Genomic DNA, 21,072 nt, shown 5'->3' on the forward strand with positions numbered 1-21,072 from the left:
TTCTAAGATCATCGGTGTTCCGAATTAGTCTTTGTAGTTTTTAGGTAAACAGTCAGCAGCCCACTGAACTTCTTCGTATACGTAGGTTATGCAACCAGGCGTAATAATTTTCCACAGCATTATCTAATAGCGGTACGTGAATATTCAGGCAACATTAGCTACCGGCCTTTGTTATATTATATAACTAGAGGCAGTCGCATCCCTAGTCTGCTCCATTCGGATGCATTCGCACTGTAGATGCGGTTTTTGAGACACACGCTCCTAACTTTATCATTTAATTCATGTGAATAGGCACGCAAGACGGAGAATAAATGTAAAACAGCCTTGATGCGGTTTGCTTTCGGTCTGGACGACTGCGACTTCCAAAGGCGAAACGTAAAGATCTGTTATGTACATCATTGGCACCTGGAGTGTCTTGAAATACCTCGTCACAGCTGAATGCGTTCAGCCGGCCATTGTGACACTTAAGCACGAATACGAGAACCGAAACTGAATATTTACAGCTTAATATCTGGTAGCACATGCGATCTAGAAGAGTTCACCAAATTGGAGTAATCTAGAAATGTGACCGTCTCCACGTTTACATTCCAATATAGTAAGAGGCTGAATATTATATTTCTCCATCGTATTTAAATAGGAGGTGGATAACAGCAATTACTTTTTTATGTACGCCTGTCCGCTTAGTGTACCTGCTAATAGCCTCCATGTACTTGGGATTATTTATTGTTAAGTATCTGCAACCTGCATAGATGAGTAGCGCCAAACTATTTTGCTGATTAATTTGTCGATTTTTTAATGCCTAAAACCACGGCAGCCTACATTTGCGAACAGACGTTACAAGAAGTGTGCTGTACTATACACAGAAAGTTAAATAATACAATGGACATAGTTTGAAACAGAAAGCAAGATGACAATGGGAAAGTGACACGAATAAAGAACATGTCAAGTATCATTGCACATATTCGAAAATTTGTAACAACAAATCAGGTACAAAATATCACTACCTCTGTGCTTGGATTTATGAAGAAAGAGAACACGTTGACGTGATTAGTGTGGCCAGTGCATCTGAAAACATGCTCACACATGACGTCACTCTGATGAAACTTACTAGTGCAATTTCAGCTGCATCTCATTAAGAGAAGCGATGGCTCGGTGTTCTCTGGGCTGTTACGTTTCTGGGTGTTTCGACCAACGACGAGCAAGCGGCCACACTGAAACTTGGCAGGAATGCTTTTATTCCAAGTCGACAGCCGGGTAGAAAAGAGCAACGCTGCGCTTGGACAAGGGGCTTATATTCCCCCCGATATCCGGGATTTTCATACGCTTCATCATGAATAAGACGGAACAATACGTTCCGCGTGAAAGAGGGCGTTATCAGCCGAAGAACGTAACAACTCTTCCTCTTTTTAGGACGGCATCAGGCACATTAAATAAATTTTCACTCCGCTGTTGTACACAGCCGAGAACTACTTGACATTCGCAAGTCGACAACAGTGAGGTCTTTGAATTTAACACCGCTGATCTAAAAAACTGTCATAATAACCAGTTCAGCGCTGGCGAAATCCCGCTTCGAAGATATGTTGCGGCGGAATCCACAGATGAAAAGACAAACACATCAGCACAGCACATCACCACAGAGCACTACCGCAGCGCATCACCGCAGCACATCACCACAGCAATCTGGCAGGCGCGTGTAGCAGACCCATGAAAAGTAGCAAACGTCAGTGCCACGACCTCCGTGCCGTTGAAAAGGTGTCGAATGCACTGCCCGGGATTACTGCGTTGACCCGACGGTGTCCCAGGGAACCTTCGGTCGATGCCACCGGGGACTCATGCATTCTTGAAAGAGGCTGACGGCTGAGTAGTCGGGGAAGCAAACAACAACCATCAAGCCCCAAAGAAGCCACCGAGCTGCCCAAAACGTCCATCTTGTTTACCAAAAGTATTGCTTCTTTTCCACAGTAGGCTACCCAAAAGTCGTTCTAAACGCAACCAGACTTTTACCTTCAAAAACTTCCTATCAAAACTTTGGAAAAGAGTAGTCAGCATGAATGATTGCATTATGAGAATATTTACATTGATGCCGATGAGCAAAAGAAACAAGAACACAAGAAGGTATACTTATTTGTGCGCCCGACTTGAGAAATTTGTGTTTGCATGAAGTTTACCTCTCTTATGCATTATTTAACAGCGCACAAAAACGAGGACGTTAACACACACAAAAACACGAGCGATGACTTTCAAATAAAGATTTAATATCACGAACGACTCTTATACATAATCCTGCAAAAATAACACACGTGATAATAAATCTTTAGTTTAAAGTCAGCGCTCGTGTTGTGTGTGTTAGCGTCCTCGTTTTTGTGCGCTGTTAAATAATGGATAGCAACCAACACGCCCAACTTTCTGTTCCTCTCTTATGCTTTATCACAAAAGCATATTCCCGGAGAGTCCACCGGAGCAATCTGCCATTCTTTCGAGGCAGTTGCTGGAGCTATCATGAGACAGTTGCTGGAGATGATCGTTAATGAGAATAAATTTAGTGAACCAGATGTAACAGTGAAGTTTCTCAGTAGCCCAAACCAAGCAAGCACATTCTTTCTCAATAGTACTGTAAGCTGCCGCCGCTGCCACCTGCTGTTGCGTTTCTGAGTGTTTCGACGAACGAAGAGCAAGCGGCCACACTGAAGCTTGTCAGGAATGCCTTTATTCCATCTCGGCAGCCGGCCAGGAAAGAGCGACGCCGCGCATGGAGGAGGCGCTTCTATCGCCCCCGATATCACGGCTTTTCATACGCTTCATCATGAACAAGATGAAACATTACGTTCCGCGTGAAAGATGGCGTTATCAGACGAAGAACGTAGCAGGGCACATTTAGCTGTGCGCTATCCCACTTTTATTTTTGCTTTACCTTGCAAGAAATATACATTGCAAATACTGCTATCTAACCAATATATCTGTGCTTCACATCTTATCAAAATACAACAAATGTGTTTATATTCATCGGCATCTAATTTTTTTATTGCTCATTGCTACAGCCAAGAGCGCGGATAACGATAAGCCGTTTCCTGATAACTGAGATAATTGTAATGTCGTTAGGGAATAGGTTTACATAGAATGAAAAGACAAAGCACTCTGAACCATGCTCTAGCTAATTCCTTTAGATTTGATACCCACAAGTTCGCAAAGATTATATCTGAGCGCATTTTTTTCAAAGGTAATGCACTCTACAGCGGCGACATCACAGCTTCTCAAAGTCTCTAATTAATGTGTTAAATATCTTTTGAGCTCGTTCCCGGTTTCGGGCGATCTGTGCTGGTCAGCTCCAGCAAAAGCTATCCGCCAGGGCGCATGCACTTGAAGGTGACGCAAAAAATCTTGTCGCGAATTTTCGGAGAGTACTGAGTACAAACAATGCACTCGTTAACGCACCAAAAATTCCTCCTTCATCCCTGCCCCCTCCACTCCCCCCTTCACCATTGAACCTCAACCTGTTCAATTAATGCAGACATCTGACAGCAGTACGGCTCCCTGAATCGCCTCCTTTGTTCATGTTATTGCTGAAGAAACGCGCTTACTTATTTCGGTGCTTTACTGATCCTTGCTGCATATTTTGCTCCTTTCACCCCTCTAATCCTCCAAGAACGAGCCTCGCGCTGCACGCTCTACCTGCGCGTCGCGCCAGCACTCTTGTACGCTGCGGCCGACTTTGAAATGGACGGTGAAACACGGATGTGCTTTTTTGACCCAGGACTTTCCTCTCTCAGCCCAACCAAATTCTTACATTCCATCAGTGCACTTATTAAAGCACTAGCTGCTGTCACGATTCTGGACAGTGTCCTGGTATTAAGGCTCCAGGTCCACAGGATGAGGTGAACGATAGGTGAATTTATACAATATTTACAATCATGGTTCAGTGCAGAACAATACTGGAACAGGGGCCGAAAGTTACTGGATTGACGCGACTGTCCGTACAGCGACGGCCAGAGAGACCCTGCCATGTCCACTACAGGCGCATAGCACGTACGGCATGCGACGACACTTGCGACTGACTCAACGAGTCTCGCTCGGCCATCGGCCGAGCGCTTTCTTTTATGGCGCCCAGAAAGCCCTTGGTGTTCAAACTGTCCAATCCGAACACTGCAATTGACTGCGGGCCAAGAGGCCCAATAAAGAGCCTACAATGTTCCCACCGCGGGGCGAGGAGGTAGGAGATCAGGGCGCGCAGTCGTGGTGCCGGCGGTCATTGAGGCGCCAGAATGTCTGGCCTCTCCTGTGGCAAACCCAGACACGCCAGACGCCGAGGGTTCATATAAGTGCGCTGTAGCTTGCGTTGGTGCACAGAGCTTGTAAGCGGGCGTTAGGCGCTCGCCAGCACACGCTCGACTGCAGGGGCCGTGGGAACCGAGGCTAGAAGTCCGATTATAACACTGACAAATATGTCAGTAGATTGCTTGGTCAATTATTGAAGGTTCACCAGTGTGCACATGCATGACCTAACGTTGAGCGAGCTGAAGAATGCAAAACAAAAAAAAATAATAATAGGCTCTTCGCTGAACATCTCGAAATTTGTTTAACTGGGATAGGGCAAAGCATATTTTTTTAAACCTTGGTCCAAGTGAACGGGAACACGCGATATCTATATATATATGCACACAAGTGAAAGATAATTGCTTGATACTTTTTCCAAGTTTATTTGGCGTCGACGTTTCGGAAAGGCAGGGCTCTTACCGAAACGTCAGCTCCAAATAAACTTAGAAACAGTAGGAAGCCATTTTTCACCTGTGTATAACACCTCTAGCAACCAAATACGCCTATTTACTTATGCTATATATATATATATATATATATATATATATATATATATATACTGTAAGAAAAGAATGGGGGTTTATTCAGCAGATCAACAGGACTTGATCAGCAGGACTGGGCAAATCAGCGGCGAACACAGCTGCAGCGAACGCAGTCATGTCCAGCACGCGCAGCGATCACGATGCCACTGACTGGCATGTTCCTCGTACACTTCTTCCTCTTCACAATTACCCGCGGGACGAAGAGGAGACATCTTGGAGACTTACGGCATGAGCAAGACGGCAGGGTCGTAATAGGGTTTGAGGCGCTGGACTTGAACAATCTCGCGTCCGCGCCGGCGTAGATCATGGGACGGCGTAACAGGTTCCACCCCATAATTAACCGGAGAGTTGCGCCACCAGAACTCGGCATGGGCCATGGTATTTAACAAGAAATGTTGAAGACAGTCCAAGGGCATTGGAAGGTATCCATAGCCACACAAGAGCGCCAGACGAGAAGTGCGGTGTCAAGTGTTGGCTGTCATGGTTAGATTTATGGCGGTACTGGGAGCTAGCCGTGAATGCGCGGGCGATTTGTCAACAGCCTTCCGCATGCTGGGCTGCTTGAGACGCAGGTGTATACACTGATATGTCTGGCTGATACGGGAGTATGGTGTCGATTGTAGCAGAGGGGTGACGGCCATAGAGGAGAAAAAAAAGGAGAGAAGCCAGCAGGTAGTAGACTGCGTTGCGGTATTGTATGCGTACGTGACATATGGAAGGACGAGGTCCCAGTTTGAGTGGTTGGAGGAGACGTACATAGAGAGCATGTCGCCAAGGGTACGATTGAAACGCTCAGTGAGGCCATTAGTCTGGGGATGATAGGCGGAGGTGGTTCTATGAATAATGTTGCACTTGGTGAGCAAGGCTTTCACAACGTCACACAAGAAAACGCGTCCTCTGTCGCTGAGCAGCTCTCGAGGTGCGCCATGGCGAAGAACAAATCGCTGCAAAATGAAGGAAGCTACTTCTTACGCTGTGGCAGATGGAAGTGCGGCGGTTTCTGCATACCTTGTCAGATGATCAACGGCTACGATAGCCAGCGGTTGCCGGCCGCAGTGTAGGGAAGCGGCCCGTACAAATCAACGCCGACGCGGTCGAAAGGGCGTGGTGGGCTGGGTAACGGCAGCAACTCTCCAGCAGAACGTTGAGGAGATGGCTTGCGACGTTGACAGGTGAGGCATGCGCGAACGTACTTGAGTACAAAGGTGTACATATCCCGCCTGTAGTAACGCAGCTGGAGACGAGTGTATGTCGTGAAGACGCCCGCTTGACCGGATTGCGGGTCAGCGTAGATTTGTGAACGTAGCTGCCGGGGAATAACTAGCAACTACTTGCGGCCATCTGCGCAGTAGTTGCGGCGGTAGAGGAGGTTATCACGAATGGCGAAGTGGGAAGCATGGCGGCGGAGAGCACGCGATGGAGAAGCAGCTGTAGGATTGGAGATAAAATCGAGGATAGAGTTTATTGAAGGGTCTTGCCGCTACGCTGATGGCATGTCATTGATGTGAAGCGATGGCGGGGAATCGTTGGAAGAGGCAAGGTTCGCGACCTCAGCTTTAAGGGGACAGCGGGAAAGTGCATCGGCGTCGTAATGTTTGCGGCCAGGACGGTAAACAACGCGGACATCATATTCCTGAAGACGAGGAGCCGATCTTTCCAGTCTGCCGGACGGGTCTCTCAGTGAGGAAAGCCAGCAAAGCGCATGGTGGTCCGTCACTACGTCAAAAGGGCGACCATAGAGGAAAGGACGGAATTTAGTAAGAGCCCAAATAATCGCTAAGCACTCCTTTTCAGTGACAGAGTAATTGGATTCAGCCTTCGTGAGTTTACGGCTAGCATAGGTGACCACGTATTCAGTATAACCTGCTTTGCGCTGAGCGAGCGCAGCGCCGAGACCAATACCACTGGCGTCTGTGTGGACCTCAGTAGGCGCTGTGGGGTCGAAGTGACGTAGGACAGGCGGTGCCGTGAGGATGGGTCGTAAAGCATTGAAGGCATCGTCGCACGCTGGTGACCACGACGAAAGGTCGGAACTGCCGGACAGAAGTTCTGTCAAGGAAACAGCAATGGAAGCAAAATTCCTAATAAAGCGGCGAAAGTAAGAGCACAGCCCGAGGAAGCTAATTAGATCTTTGATAGAAGTCGGTTTGGGAAAGGCTGCTACGGCACGACGTTTGGCAGGGTCTGGAGATGCACCTTCTTTGGAAACAACGGGGCCGAGAATGGTGAGCTGGCGGGCGGCAAAACGACATTTTTTTTCAAATTCAGCTGCATTCCAGCATCAGATAGGCAGGTCAAAACGTGCTTCAGACGGGAGAGGTGTGTGTCAAAGTCACGAGAAAAGACGACAATGTCATCGAGGTAGCAGAGGCGCGTCTTCCACTTTAGGCCACCCAAAACGGTGTCCATCATCCGCTCAAATGTTGCCGGAGCATTACAAAAACCAAACGGCAAAATTGTAAATTCGCACTGCAAGAGTGGTCGCCGCCACGCCGGTGCTGATTGTTTGTCCCAATTTACTCTTCCATACACGGCAGTCGGTGAAGATGATCTGGACGACTGTCTGGCGCCTGTGACGGAAACATTACCAGACCTCGTAAAATTTCGGCAAGAGCAAAGTCAAGACCATGAACTTATTCCGTTGTTTGATAAGGCACCCAATTCTGCATCTACACCTTTCTTTATTGAAGATGGTCTACTCCTCAAAAAGAACTACTCAACTGATGGTGCCCGTCTTCTGCTTGTTGTCCCGGCTTCTCTCGGCAATGCTGTCCTACATGCGATTCATGACAACATCACTTCGGATCATCTTGGTTTTGCGCGCACTCTCGCGAGGGTCCGACAACGATTTTATTGGCCAAGGTTGCACACGACAACGAAACGCTATATAGCAAGTTGTATCCCTTACCAACGTCTCAAACAAAGCTCCACAACACCTGCTGGCCTTCTTTAACCTGTCAAGCCCCCTAGGGTGCCTTTCGAGAAAATTGGGATTGATCTTATTGGCCCTCTCCCAATTCGTCTGACGGCCGTCGCTGGATTATCGTAGCTATTGACTATTTGACCTGGTATGTGGAGAGGTCTGCACTCGTTTCTGCGAAAACAGCCGATGTGTCAAACTTTTTATTACCAGATCGTACTTCGCCACGGCGCCCCCCCAGTGATCATCAGATGTCGCGGTCGGCAGTTCACAGCAGATATTGTGGAAGAACTCTATATGGCTCCGAATACTGTCATTCTACTGCCTATCACCCTCAGACAAACGGCCTTACCGAGCGTCTAAACCGGACTTTCATTAACATGATGTAAATGTACGTAACATCAAATCACAAGAACTGGGACGCCGTCTTGCCATTTGTAACTCACGCTTATAACACAGCTAAGCAAGAAGTGACCGGATATTCTCCTTTTTTCTTTTTTATGCGTGCTCACCTTCAACCTTCCCGGACACCCTTCTTCCATTCTCTGTGCACGATGACCCCTCCGTCTCGCAACATCTTTGTCTTGGTGACGAAGCGCGTTGTCTTGCTCGTTTGCGAACTATCGCCTCCCAAGACCGCACAAAGGTTCGGTATAATGCGGCTCATTCTGCAGTAACTTATGAACCCGGAGATTTGGCTTGGCTTCGGACGCCATTTCGACGCCGCGGACTGTACCAGAAGTTCTTGTGGCTATACGCCGGATCCTTCGTTGTTGTAAGTCGTTTAAGTGAAGGAACTTACATTATCGGTAAAGAAACATCGACAAATCGATGCTAGCGGACGACTCCGCTGGCTCATGCAGCACGACTGAAGCGTTGCTATTCCCAATCTCCTTGACTCGCTCGAGGACGAGCTTCATCTGTCCTGGGGAAACTGTTATGTCAATTAAGCTGCGGTGCGCGGTGTTGCGCATGTGCAAGAAAAGGACAAAGTGGACGGGGGCGCTTGTGAACAAAAAGAACGAAGTAGTGAAGCGTAGACTCGTTCGGGAAAAAGCTTCGCTGAGACTGTGCTTGAGAATGTACGTACTTTCATGGATTCCCCGAATATTCTGTAAATATTAAACCAATTTCACTCGTAACAATATATATGTATATATATATTTATATAGTTATATATATATATATAGGATATATAGGATGCGAGAACATTTAACATACTAAGCCGCTTTAAAAAACTATAGAGCGACGTGTACGCTTCATTGTGTTTCATTGCTGTGCTTCATTGCATATATGTATATATATATATATATATATATATATATATATATATATATATATATATATATATATATATATATATATATATATATATATCTGCTCGATACAATGCTTCAAATTGATTGGAGAATATATATATATATATATATATATATATATATATATATATATATATATTGGGTGTCCCAGCTAACTTGAGCCAAGGGTTACAAAATTAAATCTTTAAGGTAGATCAGTGAAACCAGTTGCATACAACTTCCAGCCTCAATATGCACCACAGGCAATTTTTGTTTTGCAATTACTTATTTGGTATTTTTGTTTTTTATTTGTATTTCACGGGCTTTCTTTTGAGCCTGGAAAAAAAGATACACGTGACGTTTTCTTTACCGCGGTTAATGGAATGGTGTTTTCCGAAGGTGCTCTCCAACTTTGAAACTCGCAGTTACAGTCGAAAATGATTATTCAGTTAATTAAGAAAAATGAACATAGTTATTAAGTAATTGTAAAACACAAAAATGCTTCTGGTGCGCAAAGCGGCTGGCAGTTCTATGCAACTGGTTTCTCTGGCCTACCTCACATATTTTATGTTTTAACCCTTGGTTCAATTTTGCTGGGAGACCCGGTATATATATCAACTCTACAATGCTTTAAATTGATTACTGGTGAGACTTTTATTGCCTGATCTCCTGATTTGTTCATTCAACCTGTGGAAGAAGAAAGTTTCATCGGTGATGTGGATGATACATTTTCTCCAAATTGTCGTTCCAACTATCTACTACTCAATCTGCTCAATGTTTTTTTTTAAACGTCAGACAGCCATTTCCTACTATGCTCAATGTTCCATGGTTCGCGCTGTCGAGAACAAGGACAATCTAGCACACAGGAGACGGATTCTGCAAGTAAAAACATTTTGTATTTATCGTGATGTTTTGTAACAGTGCGGAGACCACAGATGCTTGCCTCGAAACTTTTGTCGAAACTTTTGTTGCAAAATTTCCAATATGATTATTACTGTAAGCGTCACAATCCCTTTGACCGAAAGTGACGAAGGAGGAAGGGCGTTAAGAAAAAAAAATGATTGCGCGTTCGCCAAAATTGATTTTGTATCAGTAAGTGATATCTCTCTATTACAATTATGAAAGGCAGTAACACGCTGCTGTTATCCCTGTAATTGCTGTGAGACGCCTCTGTTTTTCCTGAGATATTATTGCTTATCCCTTCTTGTGAGGCGCTGTTCCTTGCTGTGAGGTTTTGAATCGTCCACTTTTTTCTGTGACACGTTCCAAAAGTGAAAGCCGAGGAATATAGCAAAGCACACGAAACTGATTCCTCCAAGCATCCGGTAAAAGTTGTCGTATGATCCTCTTGCATCTCGGAAGAGACCTGAAATATGTGAAATGATTTAGAACTGAAAAAGATAACAAAGGTAGAGTTTATTAAGGTCTCCTCTGAATGCTGAATGTGTTGTACGTGGAAGTTCGCCCCAGCCGCTATATTTTGCCAGCGCTCTCACGTTGGCAATTATTACTTCGTCACTCCTAACGATTTCCGACATTTCATACAAGACATCAACATCCAATATTTATTGTTGTTAAAAGCTTTAATAAGAGTGGAGTCAAAGAGAGTCTCAAGGATTGTTTCGGACAGAAAAATCGCTTAACACCATATCGCACGAAACAATGCACTGCAAGTAAATATTCATTAAATAGTAATAAATGTTTTATGCAAGTTTTCTTCAAGGAAAAATTGTTTTAAACCTTATTCTTCTACGTTGAAAGCTTCGCTTTTCCTATGTACACAAGAAATGACTACTGGTTGGTCTTTTTTATCATCATCTTAACCATTGAAATATTGAAGTAAAGATGCTGCTGCTTTTTCTCGGTGAAGAGCGGCAGGTAAAGAGACGAGAAACAATGCTAAAGAAACAGCAACGTTTTTCGCTTTAATACGGCTGTGTGCAACGCATGAGTTAAATACAGACCCTTCAGAAGCAAATACCACTATACTGAGGGGCACGAGCAAAACAAAAAAAAACAAATACTAGGGTTAAATTGGCTCTAGCGGCACTGTGAATTGCCTAAGCAAACACAGCGCTTTACTGAGGAATCAGGGACATTTTTATTTTGAATATCATTTAAAGTATTACCACTATACTGTTCTTAGGCTGCGTCAGCTATTCATATTCACAATGGATGCTGCGAAACACTAAGGATGGCGTCTTACATGCGTGGTCTTAATTAGCGCGGGAATTACAATGCACATTTATCAACAGCTGCCTTGAAACGCAGTTTGTTGTTATGACCATTGCATGGACGCTCTTCTAGCGATTGTAAAGGTGTCAAGCGACATGCAGAACTGCGTACTCTTTTTTTCTAATACGAGCACATTCATATAGACTTCGGAATAATGCTTTGTTGCTGCAACAATGCTTTTTCAGTGCTGGGCCAGGGAATTCTAGATAATATGCTGTTGAACCGAGCTTCATGTACGCAAGAAGGCGCGAAAGGGTTATAGCGAACATTTGGCAGGAAGCGTAGACTTAGCGGTAGCACTCGTCGATGGCGCCACATCGCACGAGTACTAAGCGGATGACACGGGGATCTTTGTGAACAAAAGCCCGTCCTTTTCGTCGCCAGTTCCGGGACCCGAGGAAATCGCGCCTTCATTGAAGGCACGCAACTACAGTGTAGTTTGATGGCGCTCTTGGGTAGAGCAGTGTGGCTGTACTACCCTCTCTGCAGGCTGTCGCGCATAATTTGAATAAATTGTTGTATTCTACTTTCTTTTAAAATGTAACTGCTGCCCGTTTTCAAGACCCTCCTTGTTAAGTTATGGATGTCTCAATGCTTGGTAATACTCTTTTTGTTTTTTCGAAATTTCATTTCTTGAATGGTACTGAAGGCCAAAGCTAAGAACATAAGGCTCGATAAATGTAGTGACGGCAAAATACAAAATGCGTCTGCGTATGCCCTAGACTAATCATCATGATCATAATCCTCAACCAGAATATTCCCGTTGAAGGGTCGGTCGCCTCGCTCATATTCCTGTGCTAGGCGAATACATACACCCCTTAAATGTCCTTAAATTATCCTCGCATCAACTTTTTTGCCGCCCCTGCTACACTTTCCTTCCCTTGGAATCTCACCTTTTACCCTTAGTCATCATTGGTTATCCTCTCTGGTCATTACATGCCATGCCCATGTCCAGGTTTTGTTTTTATTTTCCACCAAAATATTAATATTTCGTTTTATTCCTCTGATCAACCCTGCATGCTTCCTATTCTTAACGTTACGCCTACCATTATGCGTTGTATAGCTCTCTGCGTTGTGCTAACCCAATCCTGTTTATTATTAGGATGTTCATTTGTCTCTAAACTTTATATAATCTTGCAAGGAAGTGTGTTGGAAGAGGTAGGGAAGTACTGATCTCATGGTCTTGGGACATTTGTTGGAGGAGATGAAAAACACTGTGCGATGTTGCTTGAGCCTGGCATAGTTGTGCCGGTTACAAACTGGTTTCTGCTCTGATTTGACCAAAACATTCGCAGGATGAGATTTAGGTTGACAAGCTAGCGCAAATAAATATTCTTATGTGCATATTGTGACGTAATGCCATAGTAGCGCTTATTTTTTACTTATATCATATGGAGCATTTTAAAAACTTGCTACATTTTCACTTCAGAATGCACCAGCAAGTTATTCCTGATGTGAAGATATTTTCAATTTATTTAATAGCCTGGGATGGAATTTACACAGAATTGTGTGTTTAAACAATCGAATATGTTTGATGAGGAACTGAAGTCATATTACTCTTCGTAAAGTTGCTTCCTTGGCATGGTGCGATTTTTTATATTTTGCTCAGCTTTGTCTACCACACAACTCTGTATTATCGCATGTCGATACGTACAGCATAAGTAATATATTTTATATGAAGCCGGTCGTGTTATTTGAGCGTCATATGTTTCATCCATTCGCCTCGAAACGCACCAAAACAGCCGTGGCAGTATCGCACGTTGCAGATTACTGACTCATTTTTGGGTGAGTTTACACCATATACTTCTACTTTATTGATTATGCGAAAGCATTTGACTGCGCAGGTCGCAGCAGATTGTGGCAAGCTCTCCAATCGATTGGAGTTTCAATTCACCTCATCTGTCTCAAGAATTTGTATGAAGGGCAAGAGGCCACAGTCAGAACAGAGCATCGTCTTACTGATTGGTTTCAGATTGAGAAAGGAGTGAGACAAGGCTGCATACTCTTGCCCTGCCGATTTAACCTATACGCTGAATGCATCAGAAGGAAGGCCAATCTGGACGAGTCTCCAGTTGGAGTGAAGATTGTTGAAAAACGTATCAACAACCTTAGATGTGCGGATAATACCATTTTAATAGCAGAAAGTGAAGTGGAACTCAAGAGACTTCTGATGCGCGTACAAGAAGAGAGTGAGAAGTTTGGGCTTAAACTGAACATTAAAAAGACAAATATTATGGCGTCTTTCCCTATCAAGTCCTGGAGCATCAAGGGACAAGAAGTGGAAGCTGTGACAGATTTTCTCTTCTTGGGCTCCAAGATTACCCCGGAAGGAGACTGCAGCCATGAAATTAGGAGACGCCTGCTTCTGGGAAAGAGAGCCATGGCTAGCCTAACCACCTATTGAAGAGCAGAGACATTAGACTGCCAATCAAGATCCGTATAACTCGTGCTATGATCTTTCCAGTTGTGATATATGGATGCGAGAGCTGGACTGCAAAGAAGGCTGACCGCCGAAGAATTTACGCGTTTGAATTGTGGTGCTGGCGGAGACTCTTGAGAGTTCCTTGGACTGCCAGATCAAATCAGTCGATATTGTCGACCATAAACCCTGACTTCTCATTGGAGGGCCAAATTCTAAAGTTAAAGCTCAGATACTTTGGTCATCTGATGAGGAGAGGAGTCGCTGAAGAAGGATTTGATGTTGGGAAAGGTTGAGGTAAACCGTAGAAAGGGTAGGCAGTGAATGCGGTGGTTAGATGGCATCCTCGATGAGCTGCAGATGAAGTTAGGTGATGATAGAAAGATAGTGAGAGACCAGAAAGTGTGTTGTGATATGGTCCATAGGGTCACGAAGAATCGGACATGACTGAACGACTGAACTGAACTGAAATGATACCATATCCAGCGTGGTGTACTCATTTTAATTAAAATTGTTTCGCACAACTTGTACAGCGCGACTATGTAGGGATGAAATAAAGCTTTCACGCGTTTTTTATGAAAGCATATAGAGCGTCATTGCTTCTGGGTCACCTCGTTTTTACTTGAAGTGCGGAAAGCACAATACAGAACTTATATGGTGGCGGGTAGAAACTGAGTGCTATTAATAGGACATATGTACTTAGTTTGCCTTTCGCGTAATATAACTTTTCTGCAAAAAAAAAAGGTTCTATAATGTGTCCTCTGAAGACTTTGCGAACTCGCTAACTTTTTTAGGGCCTTTGAGACCCCCAATTTAAACATCCGTGTGCTTGTACCTCTTTGGAAGTTCATAATGGACTTATCTATTCGCTTGCATGAAGGGTTCAGTTAAAGTGCCACTTTGTACTACTCAGATACAAATTCTAAATAATATACCTGTATTGGTTCATTCTAGCTAGGGCAGGGCGCAGAGGCAATCAAAAATAATATTTGGTGAACAGAAAAAAACGATCTGAAGCACGTTTTCGAATTTTAAAGCGTAAACAGCGCACTGACCCAAAGATGTGGGAAAGAGACTCTGCCCTCTACATGATATTGTGAATAATGTGTTGTCTATTTTGGTCTGCTCACATTTTGCGGACTAACAGCGGCGAGGAATGAAGTGGCGAGAAGATGCGCTGGCCATTAAAACACATCTCTTCTGCCACTGTGTCACCCTGCTCTTTCATTTCTCACACGCAGCAATAAGTTGTCTGGTGGCGAGTTCTTTCGGAAACCTTAAGGGGCACCTATACTCACCTACTGTCAATGGGCCTAGTGCGGATACTGGTATCATGATGACGCCAATGAAGCCGAAGCATGCCGCAGTACGGCGGACGCCCAAGTAGGATGCAACCAACACGTACTTCATGCACAGGATGTATCCTTGTGACATTCCCACCAGCAAGGACACCGCAGCCACAACTGGAAAGCTGGAAACATGAGGTATAGCCACAAGGCCAACACTCTGCGCTAGGAAGTTGAAGGCGTAAAGAGGATGCCGGAAGATGGGTAGCAGGTCGGCCATCAAAGGCAACGCGATGCGTCCGATTAGCTGACCCACCGAGAAGTAGGTTATCAACTGCTTCGATGTGCTGAGTGCCATTCCTTTATCTATGCCATAGTCGACGACAGTCTTCGTAACCTCCGTGCAGATGTAGTCACCTGCCACAATGGTTATCAGGAGGACATAGAAAGCTGGCGCAATAAATAACGCCAAGGCTTGTTTAAACGTGGCTCCTTCTCTTGTGTTACACTGCTCTCCATCCGGAAAGACTGTGGCTTGCACTAACGTCGGACTGAAAAGAAAACGACATGGTTTTAGTAATTACAATGGCAGCCGATAAACGTTTTGTGTACACTGGAGCTTATGGCGAACAATCTTTACATATTTTTCGTTATTAAGATGTGATGCTACTAAACAGCTAAAAGATGGCCGCATGTCTTTTGGCCAAGTTTTATTGAACAATTTTTTACATTACGTCCTTGAAGAGAAACAAAAAGAGAATTATTGTTTGGTTTCGTGGGGATTAACGTCGCGAATGAACTATCGCATTTTGGAATGACGCAGTGGAGAGTATGAAATTTTCTACCATAGCAAGAGCTTCAACATGCTCTGTTATCACACAATATACAAAGCTTGCGCTTCGCCATCAATAAAACTGGACGTTTCAACCAAACAGCGAGCAATTTGTTCTCTATAGGGTAACTGACGAGAAACGTCTTTAAAGTTTCTACAAATATTGGAGAAACTAACGTTTAATGTCGATTGGCACAAAAGTGACAAAGAATGCCAGTTTTTTGCTTGTCAAGTTGATTGCCTCAGGGCATAAAAGGAATTTTATTCGTACCGAGAGTCAAATTGAAAAGGTTTCCGCCTCTTATCAAGTTTCATCTTCATCAATGTTTAAATTTTTCTCTCTTTTTTTATACTCAAATGTTTTCAAGTGCTGCTCACTATCTTTGGCTGATTGAGGCACATACACGTGGTTAAGGATTTACTAATCATCGTTTATAAGAGGTGTGGTATTCAGATAACGAACACGCTCATGTTGTCTGCATAACCACTTGAACGTTGTCGTGAACACGTAACCGTTTTTGATTTGCATACACCCTATTTGCATCTCATTCATAGTCATACCACTTAATGGTACCATCCATTCCTACCCTACTTGTGACCTACTGCATCATTTTGCAAGTTATTATATTATTTTAATATTAATAAATTTATTCAATTTTAGGCTGTTTTCCTCACTCACAAAGCAAAATAGCTTCCTCTGCGCATTGAATGACTAAACGCTCAATAAGAACAGCAGAGGCCGCTGACTATCTAGGTGAAGATATAATATAAACCGCTCTTTATTTCTTTTAAAATCTCATAGACCAGAGAACAGCGCGAGATTTGTGACGTTTTACTACGCTTTTTGATACTCTCAATAAAGCACACTGTCGCCGCAACGTGGGGTGCGTTAAAAGTAAAGGCTTTGAGGCCGTGATGTTAACAATAGGTTCAAGCAACACTGCCCTCTCGAAATAGCATGGCGTGGAAGAAGCTTGTTAGTTGCTATATGTTCTTAGCAAAAACGTTAAAAGCCTCGTGCACCGAAAGTCCGGTGTTGGCAGCCGTCCGCTGGAGTTGACATTGTGAGCTAAAAATACCAAGCATGAGACTAGCAGGCTTTAGCTGGCAGCTCACATGAACGAACCCTTCATCGACATCGATATTCCTGGCATTACGTTTGCAGGAGGTATATATAGCAGGGCGATATCAGAATCAGCCTGCCAGGAACCTTGCGTTCACACTACTCTTAGGTTAAAGAGGCACGTTCACACGGCTTGTTTAAAACGGGGATTTATATGTCGCCGGTAGTCTACGCTTTCGCGTCATACCCTTAAGACGGAGTTTAAATGTTGCCCATAATTTTAGACGCTACAAAAGGAGCAGGAGACGTAAAGATGGGAAGGTTGCCCAGCAGAAGATGGACTTCCAACCAACAAAAAATTGACAGTGGTCTAGCTCCGGTTACACCTAGTTGAGTTGTGAAACCAACAGCGGCATCGCTATGCTTAGAATTGCAATTAGGCTACGCGCTGAACAGCGGTCGGGCTCGCCTTTTGCATAGTTGGGCGATTCTAGCCGCGCGTTCCTTGCTATATATACACACCACACACACTTCTTATCCGCGCATCCAACGTATAGAGTGTTGCGCAGCTGGTGCCGGCCGATGTTATAACGTCATTTCTTTGGCACCAGCGGAGCGCGCTGTCAAACGCTGCCACGACGGCAGCTCCGACAAACTAGTTTCTGCTTCTGTCACGAGGCTCCTCGTGTAAGCGCAGCTTGGACCACGCTGAACCACGCGAAATGACTCGACGACTAGCGTAGGGTTGCTTTCCCAACAAAACCGTAAAACTCCGGATAGAAACACCTGAATTCACATTAGAAGAAAATCTTGTAATGGGCTGTTGCAGTCGGTCTTATTATTCATTCGGATGTGTATATTGTTATAATGTTTCACTTGAAGAGCAGTTTAGTTCAAAGTGTAAAATAATGGAAGTTGTATTTGAAGCTTCTCTATGTTGCTTATGGCCTTATCCAACTCAGTTATGGCGGAATAGTCCTACCTACTATAACCGACCAAAAAAAAATGAACCTGAAGAAGGGTTGAAGGCCTGAATTTTACTTGGCAAAATTTAAGTAAAAGGTCTGCACAGACGAATAAATGTTAGTTAGCTCATTGAGTCTTTCTAAAAACATTGTTCACGTTTTTGTGCAATGTGAAAATCCCACCTATCTGCCCTCTTTCTACCATAGATTCTTACCATTATATGGAATCGTTAAATAAGTATCTATTTACTTTACTTGGATGGATGGAATGGATGGATGGAATATAGGAGCGTCCCCTTTGAAACGGGGTGGTAGCAGTAGCTATCATGCTCATTTTTCTCCATATATCTTAATTATTGATTTAGATTGGTTAACTAAACCATCATTCTATTTATTAAAATTTGCTCCTACATTACTAACATTATGTCACTTCTCTGCTTTTAAGCCACCAATCTTCCAGCCGTTTTTTGTTAGTTTCCACCGCCGGTTTATTCACCCGGCCACTGTTATCTCTAAACCCCAGAGCTTCAGGAAAAGTGATTGCGCCTGCATCAACTTCCGGATGGATACCATTGCATTCGAGTATAATGTGGTCAATTTTTTCACTGGAGTTTCCACATACAGCATATGCGTCATCTCCATTGTTAAACTTCTTTTTGTAGCTGCGTGTTCTAAGGCACCCTGATCTAGCTTCAAAAAGTAGGGCACTGCCTTTAGTAGGGCACTTGAAAGTATTCACAAGCGCCACCCTCGTGCATTTCGGTGTGCATGGAACGGCGAGAGTGCCAGCTATGCCTTATTTCATGTTACCTTTGGCATGTAGACTTCCAGCTTTCGTTAAACGAAAACTCATAGGAATAGTATCGCAGTCATTGTTCTCTATGAACTTTTATTTAATAACCCTTTTTGGACATGTTTCTATACGTGTGGCAGCAGAATATGATATCTCTGGGGACAAAACTGACATTAAATGTCTTTTCACTTTTGAATTCTAAAGTGTATTGTCACGACACAAAAAAAGGGCTGTCATGGTTCTTCAGAAATAGCCATATAGCGCAGCCTTTTGGATCCCAGCTCAAGATTAGATGCTGATTAATGCATTTCACTTGAAGAACCTGCCGGTGCGGGACACACCTGCATTAAGCTATAGCGCGTTGGCGTTTGTGGACCGGTCTTCTAAAAAGTGGTGGCCTCTTCATACTGGGTGTTGTCCGCGAAGTTTTAAGAGCGTGCCTCAGGTACGTGATAGTAGGCTTATTATATGGTCCGCACTGTTTCGTTGACAGGATGTGCGACATTATGAGACCTCATGACATCTCTTTGTTGGCAGGAGCCGCTTGCTTGGATTCTCCTTTGAGTGTAAGGGTGAACTGGGAATCGAATCCTCGTGGGCCTTTGGAGGCCTGGTCAAAAACATTGACCATATGCCCGCAGTCCCATTCTTATACTACGCCAAGGTAAACACAGGCTCTAAACAATTGTTGGGTGGTAGATCCTATAACATGGCAGCTTATGACTGTATGTTGTTGAATAAATGCAACATCATATGAGCACGAGTTAATTATCTATACAGTAAGTGAGCAGCTAGCTGCATCTACGCGCACAGACATCTCGAAGGGAGGCGGCAAACCGGACTCTATACCGCTGTCGGGTCATATTCCTAAGAACGGAACCTAAGTGCTTCTCCATCACTCTGTTTTGGAGCGAAAGCTGCTCTAGGCTAGTAAAAGCGAGTTTCGCAGTACCTGTCCGAGGCCACAACTGCGCATGCGCCGTAACCATGGCTACCACTTGCGCCGTTCCACAGGTGTTCCGCCGCTGCACCGCGCCCGTCCCCACTGCCGTGCTGACACGTGCTGAGACGTGCCTAGGTATTCAGCCTCCTTACGCATGCGCAAACCGTTCGTGGGTGACTCGTCGGGTACGTAGTGCTCTCCACTGAGAGCAGGGAGGCAGCGGCATTACAACCGATTCATGCGCCGGTGCAGAAAAGAGGTGAACGGTAGTTTCACGTTTGCATGCGCGCGCTGCCGAGAACTGACACAGAGGAACAGGTAAGCGTCTGCCGGTATCGAATACCGGTATAGAAAACGCGAAGTTTGAATGCGATTTTTATATCCGTTATGAACTAATATGACAGTAAGTAGGAGCATACTAAGACCATAAAGGATCCAAAAAGATGCATGCAGGGTAAGCAGGAGGACGCATGGGGCATGCATATAGGTGCTGTATTCTACCACTCTCCTTTTACTCCTGTATATCGCATGAGGGATATATTTTAGGAGATATCGAAGGCTTCAAGATGTCCTATGTGGCAGCATTTACTGCCGGTCTCTCTGTCATGTCATATGGCTCAAAGAAGGTGTTATTATATTATTATTATTGTTATTACTACTATTATTATTATTATTATTATTAGGTGCCACGCCATTATTGCGCCTGCAACGGTAGCCTATTTTATGTATATATCTATATTACTATAACCAATGTCAGTTATTTGGTGCATTTTTCTCTCTATCGATTCTTTTTCTTTGGTGATGTGCTAAACAATTCTCTCACTGTGTATATGACATGCTACTCATTGATTTCTTTCTTTCCGTGATACTTTTCGTCTAAGTTTCATTTCACGTGTTATTTATTTATTCTTTTGTGTTCTATCGGTGTGTGTAAACCTTGTGTGTGCATTTTCATTTTCTTTCTTTTTTTTATTTCTGCTGCAGCACGAAGACCACATGGTTATTCCTGCGCCTATAAAATAAAGATTGATTGATTGATTGATCGATTATATTATTATGTAAAGAGGAAGATGTACGTTCAAAGTGAAGAAACTCCCGTGCGCTGTTGCCAGTGACATCGCTATCGGTGTGTGCTCTGCACCTACTCGTATCTGGACTGTTCCTGATGGGCTCCTAGATCGGGCTCCCAGCACCTCTAATAAACCCCAGGCTATATTTGGTGGAGGTGCGGGGTGTAAACGTCGGTCCTGGAGCTCCGTAGCTGCACTCTTCCTATACCTGCCATGCCAGACAACATTCAACATCTTGGCATGCAGGCGAGTCCAACTTTCATCTGCTTCGGATCCCTTCGCAAGCGGGACCCGGCTGTCTTCAGCGGCTCTCAGAGCACGATGTTGAAGACTAGCTTACTCCTTACGAACAGGTGAGCGTCAACAATAAATGGGACGACGAGACTAAATTGAAC

At 44.2% G+C, this 21,072-nt stretch overlaps 1 protein-coding gene across 4 annotated transcripts in view; it reads right to left on the minus strand.

Moving 5' to 3' along the window:
• Window positions 1-9,951: 9,951 nt before the first annotated feature.
• LOC146194817 (monocarboxylate transporter 12-like) overlaps window positions 9,952-21,072 on the minus strand; it is a 60,116-nt gene continuing 48,995 nt past the window's right edge. For all 4 annotated transcript variants that reach the window (XM_084597568.1, XM_084597569.1, XM_084597570.1 and 1 more), the window contains 2 exons: window positions 15,024-15,562; window positions 9,952-10,437 (listed from right to left, as the gene is read on the minus strand). In XM_084597568.1, coding sequence (XP_084453694.1) covers window positions 10,259-10,437; window positions 15,024-15,562 — 718 coding nt within the window. In that variant the 3' untranslated portion in view covers window positions 9,952-10,258. The remainder of the gene's footprint in view (window positions 10,438-15,023; window positions 15,563-21,072) is intronic.

This window comes from Amblyomma maculatum, chromosome 3 (genome assembly GCF_055883805.1).
Source record: "Amblyomma maculatum isolate TAMU_Amacu chromosome 3, ASM5588380v1, whole genome shotgun sequence".
NCBI lineage: Eukaryota > Metazoa > Arthropoda > Arachnida > Ixodida > Ixodidae > Amblyomma > Amblyomma maculatum.